The 17,262-nt window shown below is 38.7% G+C and overlaps 1 protein-coding gene across 17 annotated transcripts in view; it reads left to right on the top strand.

The window, feature by feature from the left end:
• The first annotated feature begins 9,391 nt into the window (after positions 1–9,391).
• stxbp5l (syntaxin binding protein 5L) overlaps positions 9,392–17,262 on the top strand; it is a 101,405-nt gene continuing 93,534 nt past the window's right edge. For all 17 annotated transcript variants that reach the window (XM_086091515.1, XM_086091513.1, XM_086091511.1 and 14 more), the window contains exon 1: positions 9,392–10,177. In XM_086091515.1, the coding sequence (XP_085947641.1) occupies positions 10,007–10,177 (171 nt within the window). In that variant the 5' untranslated portion in view covers positions 9,392–10,006. The remainder of the gene's footprint in view (positions 10,178–17,262) is intronic.

Here is a 17,262-nt window from a genome sequence, read left to right as displayed (position 1 = left end):
GACAAAAAGACCAATGACATGACCTTCTCAGACTTCTGATCATTCCTCACCCCACGGGGAACAGGCAAGAGTGCGCACCTATTTTCATGGCTGATTAGCCTCTGACTCCTGCCTGGGCCAGCTCTACTGCTCCCCACACTAGAAATAATGATTCACTTTTCGTGATTGGTATTAAGTTTAGTTGAAAGTAGTAGTATTTTTTTTTTTTTAGGGGTGTCAAAATGTGTGTGTAGTTTACAATTTTAAAAATGTGCAGAATTTCAAATGTTGCTTCAAGTTAAAGATTAGATAGCTCTTAACATGAAAAGAACCAATGTCTTACTTATGCCATCTAGTGGCATGAAAATGACCTCCACACAAATCAATATCACACCTTTTTTTTTTTTTTTGTTTTACAGTACAGTACATATTTTTAATTTCAACTGAATTTGATGAATTATGAAATTACTGTTTCAATGACTAAGATGCAGCCACATTTATTTTAGTTTAACATTTTCCCCCACTTTTGTGTAGTATGAAAACTTTTTATTGTACATTTAAAACAGATATAAAATTTGTGATCAATCGTGAGTTAACTGTTGAAGTCATGCGATTAATTACGATTAAAAATTGAAAAAAAAAAGATTAACTTTTCGTGATTGGTAGTTTAGTTGAAAGTAATAGAAAGTTTTTCGGGGTGTCAAAATTAGTGTATTTTACAATTTTAAAAATGTGCAGAATTTCAAAAGTTGCTTCAAGTTAAAGATTAGATGAAAAGAAAAATGCACCAAGCTGTCACCAGTGCCTTACAAATGTAATTATGCCCTCCAGTGGCAGAAAAATGACCAACACAAATCTTTATCACACTTTTTTTCTTTTACAGTAAAGTACATCTTTTTAATTTTAACTGAATTTTATGAATTATGAAATCACTGTCTCAATGACTAAAAGATGCAGCCGCATTTCTTTTAGTTTAACATTTTCCCCACTTGTGTGACGAGTATGAAAACATACATTTTGTGATCAATCGTGAGTTAACTGTTGAAGTCATGCGATTTAAGTACGATTTAAAAATTGTAATCGCCTGACACCCCTATTTTATTATTATTATTAATTTGATCATTTATCTGTCCTTTGTTGTGGCGTAAGACTAAAGACGCATTCTCGGTGAATTTTGAATATTTCTGGACTGTTCTTGATTGATGAAATGAAGTTTTGTTCTGGTCTTGCAAACGGGTCACTGGCTATTAAATGCAGCAAATTTGCAATAGTGTTTATATCATTTGCTGTTAAGTGTCCCTCTCATTAAGTTAATTTCCTTTCATTGTCTGCTTCCATGCTGGCTTCACACCGCCTCCTCCGCCCACCGCCAGGCCCGTGGGAGAAGTCCCATGAGTTTGTGTGCTGACGTCACCGACTCATCATGCCAACACTTGTTTCTATGCCACCCAGCAAAAGTCTCCTGGCATAATAAAACTTTCAGCCCGCCCCCCCGGGAAAGGAACGATTCATTAACGTGTGAGTCATTCCTTTCCATTCTGCGCTCACTTCAATCCTGAAGCTTTTCCTGTAGTCATTAATTGCGTTGTTGGGCATGAATCGATACTGTCGTCACTCCACTCAGTGACACAATTATTACCCCTCAAATACAAACGTTTAGTCATTGAGCTACATTCAGCTAAAGGCTAGATGTGGGTTTTTTTCAGCCATGACTGAAATTTTTAATAGCAATAACACGGAAAGGTGTCTTGAGTGTAAAAGTGATGTCATGAAAATGGTGCAAGTACTTTGGCAAACCTTTTTCATTCTCTACAAACCAAGCCACACCCATTAATTCCAATGTCATTTTTTTCATAAATGAAATGCTATTAACTTTTCTTGGCTGAGCAGTACAGTATCTAGATTCAGATTCGAGGCCATTGCCGAATGAGAGCCTGTCACGTGTTCTTAAGAGTTACGACCGTTCGGCCTTCATTGTAATATATTATGTTCTACAATAACCGTATATTTTAAAACAGAAGGAAAATTCAGTTAACCATCCAAATTGAACTTCAGCTTCTGAAGCGACTTTCCCTGAAGTGGATGTGAAAGGAGCACTTGGAGATGCCAAAAAGTCTTTTTATTATTTCTAACATTTGATTTTCATCCTTGAAACCATTTGGTGTCATCATTTTGTACGGCGACTGTCAGCCTTTCACATACGCTCTCACCAGTGATTCAACACCCAGAAACCAATTTCCTTGTTCCATGCAATCTAAGAGACAAATAGGCCTCAGACATTTGACTTGACAGCCTAATATTCAACGCGTCCAAGAGACTCCAAGTGCAATTATGTATGACGCCAAATGCTTCACCTTCAATCGATTTTCCCCCCTAAAACAAAACTGAAATGTTTTATCAACCATCATTGTTTCTTGTATATGCTGATTAGCTTGGCCGTTGGAATCTGCCACAACCTGAAAAGTCAAAGTTGTATTTAAATTCAGTAATTTCATTTGAGTCGAGAATATACTGTGAGTTGGCTGTCATCAAATACAATTTGCAGTCGTTTGAATACCTTTTTAGAAAGACGGAGATGTCGCTAGCAGTTGTCTTTTTCGCTGCAGCCATATGGTGTTCAAAATGTTTTTTTCCCCCCCAACTAATTAACTGATGATCACAGCTGTGAAAAAGTGTTGGTGTATCTTCTTTCATTTTGACACCTACACCTTTTATTTTGCTAAACAAGCAACTTCCAAGATTTGAATGAGTAACAGTGTCTTTGCTAGCTTTGATTGCGTTAGTCCTCTTTTTAAACACTGAAAGCTACATTAAGGTGAAAAATAAACACGCCTTCTAAATTTGACACACCACAGAAGAATGTTAACAACCCTGGCAAATTTGATTGATGAAAAAAAAATAAAAAATCACCAACATATATATATACTATTTTCCATACTACGACGAGAGGTGCTAGCAACCGGCTAGCTTGTAGCATCAGGGCTTCTCTTGGTAAATGCTAAGCGGAGTGCACATACGGCGCTTTTATCGACACCCCTGGGCAGTTCAAATTGTTACTGTATAGAGTGGGCGAGGAGCAACTCATGCCAAACGGACAAGTTTATCGCTGGCAGTGCTGTTTAGCCACGCCCAAATAATCGAGGAAAATTAGCTTAACGCTATGCTTCGCAATTCACTCCACGTGTGGTTTGTCAGTCTTTTCATCTTTTCAACCATGATCTTAAAACAAAATGTATAGGCTAATAATATCAAATTTATTTAGAAACACATTTCTGAATGTACTTTACAGTTATCGTTTGTTTAGTGCAAAACACTCATGGTCACAGTTTTATGCTTAGGGCAGAACAGAAATATCTCAGTCAACACTTCTGAACGACACGAGTCAAATAGTGAGTTTGTGGTTTTCTAATAAAAAAAAAGAAAGAAAGAAAGGTATTCCGTTTTTTCCTCTAATACACCAAATTATTGGGCAATCCCCGTTTGGGTGCTATTGTGATAATACCGCAGCTTGTACTGTTGGCAATTAAGGACCTGGCCCTGCCTGAGAAATAACATAATAAGGTGTCCTATTGGCCATTAAGCAATTCTTAGGAGAAATGCACTCACTTATCTCTTGCTCTAAAAGGTGGTGTGCTTTGATGAAAAACTAATCAGCGCTTTCTTCCTATTAGTCACATCCCATTTGCATTTTTGTGTCGATTCAAAGAGAACCTTCTAACAAGACGTCCAAGCTTTGAAATGAGAAAGATTTCTTGTTTTCATGCGGTCAGTCGTGAATCCTCCCAAAAATCAAGCAAGTATATCTGCCAGCTCATTGATATGGAAATGAGGAGGCCCTGAAGCGTCACAGCCTCACTTTCTCCACCTTGACTCAATTACTAGTGGTCCCATTGACAGGGAGGAATTCTGAATTGGAAATTAATAATAAAAATAACTTCTGTGACTCCACTTTGTTTCTCTTTGTATCAAATCACCCAGCAGATATAAACCGGCCCAAAGCGATTGATGGGTTGTCTCTATCCAGATTAGCCCACCTTCTTTAATGCAAATTATTTTCCGAGCTCATCGACTACTGTATGGTCCGACCCGGTTAATTTGCAATAAACACAACCTAAAAACATGAAAATGCATGCAGGTTAAGATATCAATCATTTAAAAACTCAGCTTGTGGTCCAAACAGAAACCAAAGGTCAGCCCTGCCCTTCATCAAAAATTGAATAGAGCAAAGTAGTATCTGCAGCCACTCCCAAACTCAACAACAGGGTTTTCGTGTAGGAAAACATTCACGAGAGAAGAATATGACTCATTTTTTTTTTTTTTTTTTTTTGACATCAAACTATAAGAAAAGACGGATGTCAAATAAATGTCTATAACTACGGAAGCGTATTGCATTCAATTGAAAAAAGAAAATCCTGTTTTTCTGACAAATTTTTGGGGGAGCGTTGTTTTTTTGAGAATTTTGTTTTCAGTTTTATTGAATATTTCTTTCCCATTTTTAATTTTGTTGTGTGTTTTTCTGTTTTTCTGAAATTTTTACAGTTTTTCTGAGTAATTTCCCCCTGTTTTATAAAATAATATTTTTTCTGTTTTTCTAAACTGTTTAATTGAATATTTTTCCCTGTTTTTTTTAGTATTTATTTTTCTGTTAAAAAAAAATCCTGTTTTTCTGATCCCCCCCCCCCCCAGCTTTTCTGAGTAATTTTCCCGTTTTATAAAATAATTATTTTTCAGTTTTTCTGAATTTTTTTCCTTCTGTTTTTCTGAGTATTTTTTTTAAAAGGGGGTTTTCCCTCAGAGATTAAAGATCAAACCACAATACAGTATACACATTCCTTTATTGAGAGCCAGTAAGTAATTTTTCCCCGTTTTTTTAAAATATTTTTTGCAGCTCGTTTTTCGGAATTATTATTATTTTTTGACAGAAAAAAAATTCAGTAAAACAGAAAAGAATATTCAGAAAAACAGAAAATTTAAATAAAATACTCCCTAAAAAAATAGTCAGAAAAACAGGAGGGTTTTTTTCAAGTCAATGCAATACGCTTCAGATTGTATTTGAACAAATTATTATTTTTTATAGTTTGGCATGTATGAGTTGTACCTTGCTCTCCAACAATCATCTGAATTGCTAATCGTCAATGAATATTTCATGATAATTCCGCGACGCTGTTTGTAGTCATTTGCTTTAAAGTCCCTCCAAAGTGAAAATGTACATCTTTTTTGACCCACAACAGAGAAGATGTTATTAACCTGCCAAATGTGAATGCTTAAAAAAAAATAAAAATGGGCACGTGTATAAAATGAAGCTTCAAAATTGTGAAAAATCAATCCATTGTTTCTGCTCTCAAACACTCTGGGCGTGTTTGCTGAATGCGCTGAAGCTCTCCATCAAATACAACTGCTATGACCAGGATAAATGGATGCTGCTTCAGCGAGCACGTTTCTCACATGTTTGGGTCGCAAAAATATATCCACGTAAAGCCTCCAGTGGCTCAATTATATCCCGCGGGGTCAACTTGGTGCTTTTCCACGCTGCAAAAATGAACCCAATGCACTGAGAGAGCAAAACCGCTGCATACATGCTCGCTGCTGTTCTGGTGTCACTCTTCTGCCTTATTTATTGGCTTACTTATTTCCTCTATTTCACACTTGGTCACAAAAAGTGACACGCAAAATGTTATCCTACACTGTTCGTTTTGGTTTTTCACAAAAATGTCTATTTTAATTTCATAGCGAGTTTACTGATTTAGTATTTCTTGCGTTTTTCAATATTTTGACTGCTCAAAGTTGAGAGTTTTGCATTTGTTTAAGAGAATTTGACCAAATTCCATTTTTGTGAGTCGCACATGTGAAGCATCACATTTGCCTCACTCTTGAGGAGTGAAGTGAAAAATGTAAACTAACTTAAAACGCAATGAATGTCTTATACTGGAATTGATAAATTCTCAATTATTACCTAAGCCTGGAAGAACAACATGATTGTTGTGTGAATGTCTCACACATGACAGGAAAATGGCCCCTTACAGGGTCTTGGAAACACGATTTGGAATTCAACAAACATTTGAGAACAACCTATATTTCTAAAATGAGCATAACTTTGATGCTCCCGTTTAGGGAGCTTCGAAAAGATTGTATTGTTTTTTGTGTTTTTTTTATTGTGATGCTGCCACAGAAGCCTACTCGCAATAAAAAGCTTTTATTTTTCAAGGCTAAAAAAACATGCAAAACAAAGGCACTAGTTTTCACGAGAGAGGTAAAAATGTCAGACGTTGCGCAGTGGATATATCTGACTGAATATACTGGGGGTGTGCCAAAAAATCTTTTTTTTTTAATTATTTTATACTGTTTTCCCTTTGTTTGTGTGTGCCTTTACTGGGAGCGCTGTTCACGTTGTACCCGATTTGGCCACTTAGGGGCAATGTGGTTCCACGCGGTCTGATTCACTGTTAAGTTGTAGCCACGTTAGAGAGTAGAAGGAAAAAGTCGCGATCAAGTTATTGCAATAAAAGTAATTTTTTTTGCAGTGTGGAGCCGTTATTTTGAGTGATAAAAGTGCCGCGAGTAGCGCGCTAATTAGCATCAGCGAACATCTATAAATTGAAGCAAAAATCATTGTCAATCAAATCATTTTGAATCAAAAATCGTTCTTAATCGATTCCGAATCGAATCGCACACCCACAAATCGGAATCGTATGGAATCGTGAGACATTCAAAGATTCCCACCCCGAGAATATACCTTTACCTTTGAGCGCTGTGCTTTGCGATGGCTTCTGCATCAACGTGATCTTGTCAATGTTGACTGTTTATCATCATATCGGAATCAGAACGCAGAGTAGGACACGCCGGGCATGTGCGCCGTGTTCAGAATAAAGAGCATCAAACGTTGCTGGAGGGCAGAGGCTGGTGATGTAAAAGCTTACGTAACGTCGCTCGTCCTAAGCATGAAAATGAAGTCATTATGATACCTGATTTCTTTTCAATACAGTCATTTTATTCTCCTTTTTGCACTTACAAATGGGATTTTTGACATTTTGTACCCAGTGGTATCTCATTAATGTGATTAATGTATTAATTTGCGCACTGTGCTTTACATATTTATACATCTCATTCATTCTGACCTTTCAGCTTGGTCTTGCGTCATGCGGGGATGCTGGCAAAACGTACGGCGTTCTCGTCTCGGTCACATTTTCATACCAGTGGTTTTGTCGTTAGCTTTTACGCAACTTGTAATGCAAGTTCTGAGAAAAATATAACAAAAAAAAAAACGGGCTAAGAAGTATGCTTTTCTCATCTGAGTGTTCCCCGGTGGTTGAAAAACAATCCTGTCACTTACACTTAAAAGAAAAGAGGCTGTGCCCGTTTGATGTATGTTGGCGGTCTCGTTAATGGATAAGCATGTGCAAAAATCGCTCCTGTGTGTGTGCGTGTTTTTTTTTATGCCTCTAATGACTGTCTGTTAAAATATTTAACAATGGTCTCCAACCAGCTTGACCATGCTGATTGCCTCAGCCACCGCAATTATAAGACTAATCGACCCACAGGGGAAATTTACTGAAGGTTTACCCACATTCATCAGCTGAAGCCTGTCATTATTCTTTTTTTTTGACTCAATCACATGTTAAATTGAACATTATGATCATATAACGAGCACAACGTCGCAAATGCGCAGCACTGGCATTTCCTAACGTAGGCCCGGCCTTGCCGCTACACTATAAAATATTAAGATCCGCTAAAAACGCTTAAAAAGGCTGTGGGCGAGCAGCAGATCTCAAGTACAGCCACTGAACTCCATATACAACCTATAGCGCTCCTTCAAATGATAAAAAAGACAATTAATATGTAAATGTTGTTAGATGAATGTAGAGAGAGAGGCTGTTCATCTGGAATGTATGTACTGTAGCAGTACAGTATATTTGTTACATATTTTTTGCGTATATGCCACAAGATAGTGCCAAAGTCCCGTCTAATAGAAAAGCATAGCTTTGGCGTCATCTTGTGGAATTTTGATGTCAAAGAACTATGTTGACATGTGGGTAAGGAGCTCCTATTAGACAAGGAGCTTTGACTAGAGAGACCATAATTGAAAGGTAGTGCTTTGACGCCATCTTGTGGCGTAAACAAGTCATTGTAAGCCTTATTTCCCGGTAATTTGGGGATCATGCAAAAACAAAGTCAAGTAAATTTTTTAGGGGTGTGCCCAAAAAATCGATTCTCAAAAGAATCGCGATTCTCATTTAGTATAATAGGGGCAGTGTGTTTTCACGTGTTCTGATACACTGTTAAGTTGTAGCCACATAGAAGCAAAAAGTCATGATCAAGTTATTCCAATAAAAGTTTTTTTTGCAGTGTAAAAAGAGCATATGTCTATCATTAATATTAAGATGCTTCTCTGTATACATTCCTGAAGCGTTTTGTATGAATAGTCGTTCTTTTGAGTGATAAAAGTGCCACGAGTAGCACGCTTATTAGCATTAGCGATGCAGACTGGAGTAGATCATGACAATTTTTTGCATATCTATAAATTGAAGCAGAAATAATTGTCAATCAAGTCATTTTGAATGTAAATTCGTTCTGAATCGAATTGCAGACCCAAAAATCAGAATCGAATCGTGAGACAGTCAAAGACTCCCAGCCCTAACATTTTTATATCAAATATTATGTCAGGGGAAATTTCCTAATATGGTTAGGTAGCGTACTGAAAATCCACCCAAATATGGACAAAGGGGCGGGGCTGGAAGTGAGTTCATCACTCTGGCATGGAGCCCCAAACGGGTGTGGCAGGAAGTGTAGTTTAACATTTTTTTTCCATTTTTGTTAACAAGAGTATGAAAACCTAGATTTTTTTTTGTATATTTAGAACAGATATAAAATTTGTGATTAATCGTGAGTTAACTAGTGAAGTCATGCGATTAATTACGATTACAAATTTTAATCACCTGATGCCCCTAATTTTGAATAACCTTTTCTTAAAAAACAAAACAATCTTGTTTTCTTAAAAAAAAAAAAACATTATTCAAAATTAGGGGCGTCGGGACATTACAATTTTTAAACGTAATTAATCGCACGACTTCACTAGTTAACTCACGATTAACCACAAATTTTATATCTGTTCTAATACAACAACAAAAAATTGTTTTTTATACTTTTGTTAACAAAAGTGGGGACATTTTTTAAACTAGAAATAGTTCAAATGAATTTTTGACGTCTATAGCCGTCAATGGCAGTGAATGAGTTACTAGTAACTCTATTTAATTTTATAACTGAATATAGCAACAACCGAGTTATTTTTCTACTGGCATTTCTATTAACAATTGATTAGAGCAAGAGCTGGAGAGAGAGAGTGCAAGACAGAGGCAGAGAGAGAAAGAAGGGGGCGGAGCTTGCCTGGCTTGTCGAGTGTTTTGAGCACCGTGGACAGCGCCAGTCTCTCTGTGTGTCTGTGCTCAAGCGACAAGCAATCACATCCAGTAGTTTATCTGTGTGTACGTGTGTTCTGTGCAGCGTGTGGACCCCCGCACTGATAAAAGTGTATGTTTGCGTTTTTATTTGTAAAAAAACAAAACAACCAGCACCCTGCCTGCATCAAGTTTTTTTTTTTTTTTTTTTGGCATTGGAGCATGGCTGCGCACCTCCGTGACTGTTGTTGATGCGTGGGATGTTCCACCGTGCCGCGTGGATCCTACTTTAGGATCTAAAGAAGCGGTGTGAACTTTGGACTTAAAAGGCCAGCCGCACCTGCAGCAGCAGCAGCAGCAGCAGCAGCAGCAGCAGCAGCAGCAGCAGCAGCAGCGACGACGACGACAACGCGAGGAGGCGGTGAGTGGTCCAGACTCATTCATTCGGAGGACGGCAGTCAGGATGAGGTGCCTGCGTGACTTTTTAAATTGCACTTAAAAGACGAGAGGAGGAGAGAGCGGGCTGCGCAGCCTGACATCATTCTCATCGCGCATCTGCAGAGAGCCTCATTTCACACTCTTTCGCCCCTATATACGTGAGCTCAAAAAAAAAGAGAAAAAAAAAGACATCGGAGATGAAGAAGTTTCGGAAGGTGTTGGACGGGTTGACCACCTCCTCTCCGGGCGGCGGGACTTTGGGATCGCCCTCGTGCGGCAGCGCCGCCGGGACCCCCACCGCGGCGCCAACCCCCAAAGAGATCGAGGTGCAGGAGACGCTGGTGTCGGAAAACTTTCAGCTGTGCAAGGTGGGTGCATGACTAAGCTTCGCTCCTCCGCCCTCTTTATTTACATTCTGTGTTGATCATTTGGTGCTTGGGGTGAAAGTGAAAGTTCCCCGCAACACCGCAAACGAGCATTTTCTGCCTCATTTTTTGCTTTATTTTATGTTTGGACGCCCCCCCCTCCCCCTTTAAACAAATCCATTCGTCATCCTTGCACAGCTTGGCAAACCTGAGCAGTTTAGGGAAGCTCCCACCAGTATGTGCGCGCTCATGTGATCCAAACAACCAGAGAGAGGATGTCGCTGAATAGCAGCCTTCGCGTTGCATCAGCAAGCACACATAAATGGTGTGGAGGCGATGACATAACCGGTGTCCCTCCCTTGCATACGAAGTGCACACAAGAGGGACCCTGCGGTACTATCCTCGTAGTTGATGTGCTTTTCACTTGAGGGGGGCGAGGTGGGGGGGGGGGGGGCTGATGTGCGTGCTGGGGTTATACAGTAGGTGTATTTATAGCGCGATGCATTTCTGGGGGCCGACTGACTGCGGTGATTATTATTCCTTGCGCTCGAAAGAAAAGGCTGAATTTTGGCGAGCGGTGTGAATAATTCATTAAGAAGCCAAGAGAATGTGGGTTGTTTGCAGTGCTGTATTTTTTTTTTTTTGGAGTGGGGAGGGAGGGGTGGGAGTTTGTCTTGTTATTTCTACAAAGGGATTGGAGGAGGAGGAGGCGGGCGGCGGTTGATTCACAAGAAAAAAGGGATGCTGCAGAGCACCCTCAACAAGCTGGCTCGCAAGGCAGACGGGGAGGAGGAAGTGCTGGAAAACGAGCGGCGGGATTGGCGAGTCCCGATGCCGGAAGCTGCGCCTTCTCGCTGAGTGCTTTAATGCACTGTTGATATTAAATACACGGAATTGATTGAGGCTCTCGTGTAAAAAAGCACAAGTGCATCGGGTTCCATCTCATGAGGGGGGCGCTGGGGGATGCAATCGCTGCCTTGCCTTCATTTGCCACCCCAGACAGAGTTCAAAGGGCAGCTTGGAAGTCTGGCTCATGCGTTCTATTGTCAGGCTTGTATCTATTGCATTCATCCCCTATATGTCAACTTTGGCCTCGGCAAGTATGCCTGATTAAAAGAAAAAAATGAAGAAGAAAAAAAAAATAGAATTTTGATATCAGGTGCCTATATTTTATTTGCTGGTTGACCTGGAAAAAAATAAATTTTCTTTGATTTAGGTATTTATAGGTTGTATAGAGTTGTATAAGCACTATTGATTTATTCTACACTCTAAAAACAGTTGGGTCAAAAATGGACCGATCCTCTACTGGGGTTGATTTGACCCAACTTTGAGTCAAGAAATGGGTCTTTCAGCGTAAAACAACTCATAAATATTGGTCAGTTGGATCAATTTGGCCCATACTTTTTTTTTTACCTAACTGTTTAGAGTGTATATCAAAAAAGAAACTGCTGACATCATAAGTCCTGAATTCCAAATACAGACATTGACTTTTTTTTTTAAACATTTATTTTCAGAAAATAAATCCCAAAAAGCTAAATATTATTTTTGGTCTTTTAATGTTTTCAAATGCATAAAAAAATATTTTAAAATGTTTAAAATACCATAGTCAAAGGTATGGGTGGCTGGGAAACAAATCAAAGTTTTAAAAGCATTTGCACTCCGGGCTGACTTCACTTCTGTTCGCAGCTTATTCCATTTCCATTATTCCATGCAGCATAATACCTAAATGCAGCTTCATCGTGTTTACTTTTGAGCTCTGGGCCCGAGTCTGCAGAGTCTCGGAGCCCTACTGGGTTTATATTCGATCAATTTAGGACCCAAACATTCAGTGATTTATATATTAGCAGCAGAATTGTAAAAATCGATTCTACAGCTGAGCCAGTGTAAAGCCTTTCGGACTGGAGCGATATGATCTGATCTCTTTGTTCTGGTCAGAACCCGAGCATGAGCGTTCTGAACGAGCTGCAGCTGTTTGATGTTCTTTTGAGAGAGTCCAGTCAGAAGACGGTTCCGATGATCGAGCCAAGTGGAGATAGAAGCATGGAGGAGTTTCTCCTGGTCTGCTCGGAGCACGCGGACCTCCAGCCTGGAGATGTTTTTCAGCTGGTAAAAGGCTGCTTTTTAGCGAGCGATTCGATTTTCTAAAGACGGCGACTTGAGGTGTTTTCTAACAGCTGAAAACAATTATGTCCATTTTGTTTGGGTTTAGCTGAAGGAAATCTCGGCTCATCCCGTTGCTGATTGGCTTGAGACCGTGACACAATGCATTCATTGAACTGCTGTCATTTGGTTGGGGACGTTCTACTCACCGAACAAAGAACAAAATTCTTGTCGCCGGTGATGTCAACGCATGCTCGAGTGTGTTTGTTTGTGTGTGGGAGTTTTCTGGCTAACTTCTCGTGACTCGCGTCCTCACCGTTGCAAGTGTGGGAAGATGCCATAACTCCTTTTGTTTGGATCCCGTCTCACGTGTTTTAAATTTCAAAGCAGGCTGCAGTGGAAATTGTGATCGCAGAAGTGCCGGTCGAAGCTTTTATTGAACTCTCCCTCAGACTGAATGAAATCAAGGGAGGAATTTGAGGTAGCAGGTGGCTGAGCGGCTCATTGAATCTTCCCTCTCATTTTTAGCAAGGAGCGGCTGAGGGGAAGATGAGCTCGGAATCACTCACAAGCTTTTCTTCTTGGTTATTTGACAGGAGTGAAGCTAAAAAAAAAAAACATGGCACGGACTTAGCTCTAACTAATATGGAATTCAGGAGTGATCGAGATGCGAGCTGTTATTTGGTCCATTTTTTAATTCGAGATATGAGCGCTGTATGATGGCAGTAATTTCAACGCAATTCACTTCACAACAAGCAGCAGTTTGACAGATAGTGAACGATCCTTCAATCGGTTTCCTGCTACCTCAATTAAGTTTCCTTTCAAACAAAACTGAATTAAAAGATGTGGAACAACAACAACAACCACATAGCTTTGCGCTAATAAAGTCTGTTTAGCTGAATGCTAACAAACAGTGTGAAACGCCATAGACAGGCTAACAAATAGCAATCCTTAAGCAATGGATATTGGAAAGTAAATGTTGGAGCAACACAGATTATATACTCACAGGCATAGACTGTACATTCTGTATCCCGAGCAAAAAAAAGACTAGCATATATATATATATTAGGGGTGTGAATTGCCTAGTACCTGGCGATTTAATTCGTATCACGATTCATAGGTCACGATTTGATTCGATACGATTAATCCCGATACGAATCTATAAATAGATTATTGCGATTTTTTTATTTATTTTTACTCAAATTTAGAAAACACTAATCAGTAAACTTGTACATGTACACCGTAAGATTTGTATGAAAATGTATTTGTCTGAAAAGATTCAGGCTTATAACTGAGCCACTGCAGTTAACAAACAGGTTGCAGTCTGTTTCATTTTTGAACAGCACTAAAATAAAATATTAAGGCTTAATGTTCCATTAATAGAACATTCTTCCATGCTTAATGTGTGAATCCTAACCCTAAGTAAGACGTTTTGTTGAATACTCCCATAAAAAAAATTGATGTTTAAAAATCGGCCGCATATCGAATCGATTTGAGAATTGCGCGCTATAATATCGCGATATATTGCCGAATTGATTTTTTCTAACACCCCTAATATATATATATATATTACCCAAAAGCGTTATCAAATTGACCCCCCAATATCTTCCCATAATAGGCTTTAATGTGTTACATTAGCATGAACAATTAACATTACTGCTGCACTCTCCAGGTTACTCTGAGGTGAAACGCTGAAAAAAAATAAAAAATAGAGCGCAAACAAAATGCTCTTAAAATAAAAGCACCACATGGTCCACACAAGACCAAAAGCTTTTCTTTGCTTACTCTACTCTTGGAAGCGTTGACACAGGCAAGTATGATGAGAGCATGTGGCTGCAATGTCAGCACACAGCGAGTGCAAACAGGAACAAAAGGGAACAACGTGTGCTCCAAATATATGCCAGAGATGAGAGAACGTAAAAAAATAATAATAATAAGTCAGACTGTTTAAAACAATGTCTAGAAACATTTTTATGTTGGAATACAGTACATTTTCCTCAATTATGGCTACTTTGTGGATTAAAAAAAATTTTTTTTTTTGCTGCAAGATAAGTGTTTTCACAGCAGCATGTCCATTGTACAGTATGGCCACCATCTTTGTTGTGTGTTTTACAAGAATCTGTCAATTGTTGGAGCATTTCCAGGGTCAAGCAACAAATGAGCTTGAAAGTCCCTGTAAAGTGAAAATACATCTTCTAAGCTTTACCAACCAGAGACGAGTGCTGTTAAGAACCCTGACAAAGTGGAATAACAAAAAAATAAAAATAAAATCAAGCATATACAATGAGGCTTTAAAATAATGAAAAATGAAGCTCTTGTCTCAGCTCTCGAATGTTGTGGGCGTGTCAAACGCCACGACTTAGAATTGGAAAAAGGGATGCTGCTTAGTCTAGAATCGACTTGACATTAAAGTCTTTAAAATAAGGTTGCATGGAATCGATACATCCAATCGGAACATTGTCCTTTTTTTCCATGCAGTCGTGTTGGTTTTGGCACACATGTCAAGGACTTGAAGGATAGTTAAAAAAAAAAACCTTGTGCGCCCCAATAAAGAGGCCACTTGACACTCCCGCATGATCACACGTGTCTGAGTGCTAACGACTTAATATTGTAGGATCTAGAGCTTGTTAAAATGTCCACCCCTGGGACATCTTCAGGCTATTTCCATTTATAATATCCTTAAAATAATTATTAATATCAAAATGAGATTTGCGATGACCCTTTACACCAGCAAAATCACACAGGATGAAAAAATAAAATAAAAAATCCTTTCAAAGTCAATTAGGATCATCAGAAAGGACACATTTGAGAGGAAAATGTAATGACTTTTTAAAGGTTTGAGGATTTATTAGATTCAGCTTAGCTAACATCATCTTTTGCAGCACGAACCAAAGTTTTCGTGTAACCTAAACAGCTGGGCTCTTTTTGGATGAGTTACAATTTATTTGAGATGGCAGATGGACTCATTCCAAAGACTGTTTCCTTCATGATATGCACATTTAAACACAATCTATTGAAATTTTTAGAAATGTTCACAGTGTTGTAGGGAAGTTTTGTTTTCTTGTTGTACTCTAAAGTGTCAGAAATGGTTCCCTCAGTCCTCAATATTTGCTATATTGGATTCAAGGTGTATGCCAGGTTATTCGTAACATTCCACTTGCTGGTCTGTGTGTTTATCTTAACTCATTCAATGCCATTGACGGCTATAGACGTCAAAAATGGAACTATTAGTTTCACACTTTTTCCACTTTTCCATTTTTTTTAATTGTACGTTTAGAACAAATATACCATTTGTGATTAATCGTGAGTTAACTAGTGAAGTCATGTGATTAATTACAATTTTAAAAAAAATTGCCTGATGCCCCTAATTAAAAAGAAAAAATTATAAAAAATTAGGGGCATCAGACGATTACATTTTAAATTATAATTAATCGCATGACTTCAATAGTTAACTCACGATTAATCACAAATTTCATATCTGTTCTAAATGTACAATGAAACTAATAGAAATAGTATTAATATTGAATTGTTGACGTCAATGGCAGTGAACGCGTTAATGTTGCTCAAGAAACAAATGCTCTGTCTTGTTTCTCCTTTTTTATCGGAATGCATTTTATGATCTGCTTCAGTAACTCTCCTATGTTGTGCTGCTCAATATGATTCTAATAGCTCTGTAATATTGTTAATAGCAGCAGGATGTCGGTTCAACAACAATGACTTGATGCTTTTTTTTGTCTGTATTGTATTCACATTACTGACCCGTTTATTGACGATTACGTCGACGAACGTAACGTTACCCGGCCGTCAATCGTTAGTCATTAACAAAATGGCCGCCCATCATTGGCGATAGGCACAACAACAGCCGTGTCGACAATAGTAATTGTACTATGATGACAGCAACGACAACAGACAGATCGGTTTAGCAAAGCAGATCAGGCGAAGAAAAAAAAAATCAGGACAATGTTAGAGAGACATCTGATATTCCGATCTGCTGACTTTGACCATAAGGATTGGAAAAATACCGAGATTTATCCCCATTATTTGTGTGTAGCTGCTCCCCGTCAACGCACAATGATTACAACTTTAGCGTTGATCGATATAAAAACAATTATAAACCAGATGATCTCCACGGGGCCTAATAGAGAGAAATGCAGGCCGTTCTAAATGCTTGACAAGTTGAGGCTCTGCTCTGGTGATCGTTGAATCCTTTGTCTGACATCACCTCGCAGCGTTCGCGGCAACACTGCGCACTCTCAATGAGTGTGATGACTCAGTATGGTGGACTTCCAACGAGTCTCATATTACCATGTGTCAGAGGCCTCAAGGGGTTTCTCGAGTAAGGAGGAGGTGATATCAGGTTAAAATGGAAAGCTAAGGGAGAAAAAAAATAACCTGACAGATAATCGATGTTTGACATTCAGTTGGAGCGTGGAACTCTGCGGCAAAGGCAAAAGCAGCTTGGCCACCAATCAGGTGGGGTCGTCGGCATTTGGCGCAAAAAGGAGTCTTGAGCGATGCCAGCATGTGCCGGCGACAGACTCTCATTCTCTTAAGTAAACTTCCGCAATCACTCTCTCAAAAATGGATCTCCTGGCACAGGAGGGGAGAACTCTCCTGGCAGGATAAAGGAAATATACGCTGGTCTATATTGCTCAAAGCAAACACTCGAAAAATAGGCAAAAAAAAAAAATGCTTGTGATAAAATGGTCATTTATCAACATACACGTCTTTATTCGTTGAAAATTGTAAATAATGCCATCAAAATGTGCATTGATGCTTTATATTTCTAGCTAGAGACTATTCAGATAAAATGAGTCAATTTAGTTTATTTATTTTGTGCATGCAAACATTTTTGTGCTTTTGAACATATTCACAAATAAGTTCAAATGTTCTTGTAGGCTAAATTCTAAAAACATAGCATTTTTCCCCATATACATTTTTACCCATACACATACATACATTTCCAATAAATCATAAAAAGTATGAAT

The sequence above is a fragment of the Leptonotus elevatus genome, chromosome 12, assembly GCF_054856555.1.
Source record: "Leptonotus elevatus isolate MCC_2025b chromosome 12, RoL_Lele_1.0, whole genome shotgun sequence".
NCBI lineage: Eukaryota > Metazoa > Chordata > Actinopteri > Syngnathiformes > Syngnathidae > Leptonotus > Leptonotus elevatus.
This window is presented reverse-complemented; position numbering and strand designations above follow the sequence as displayed.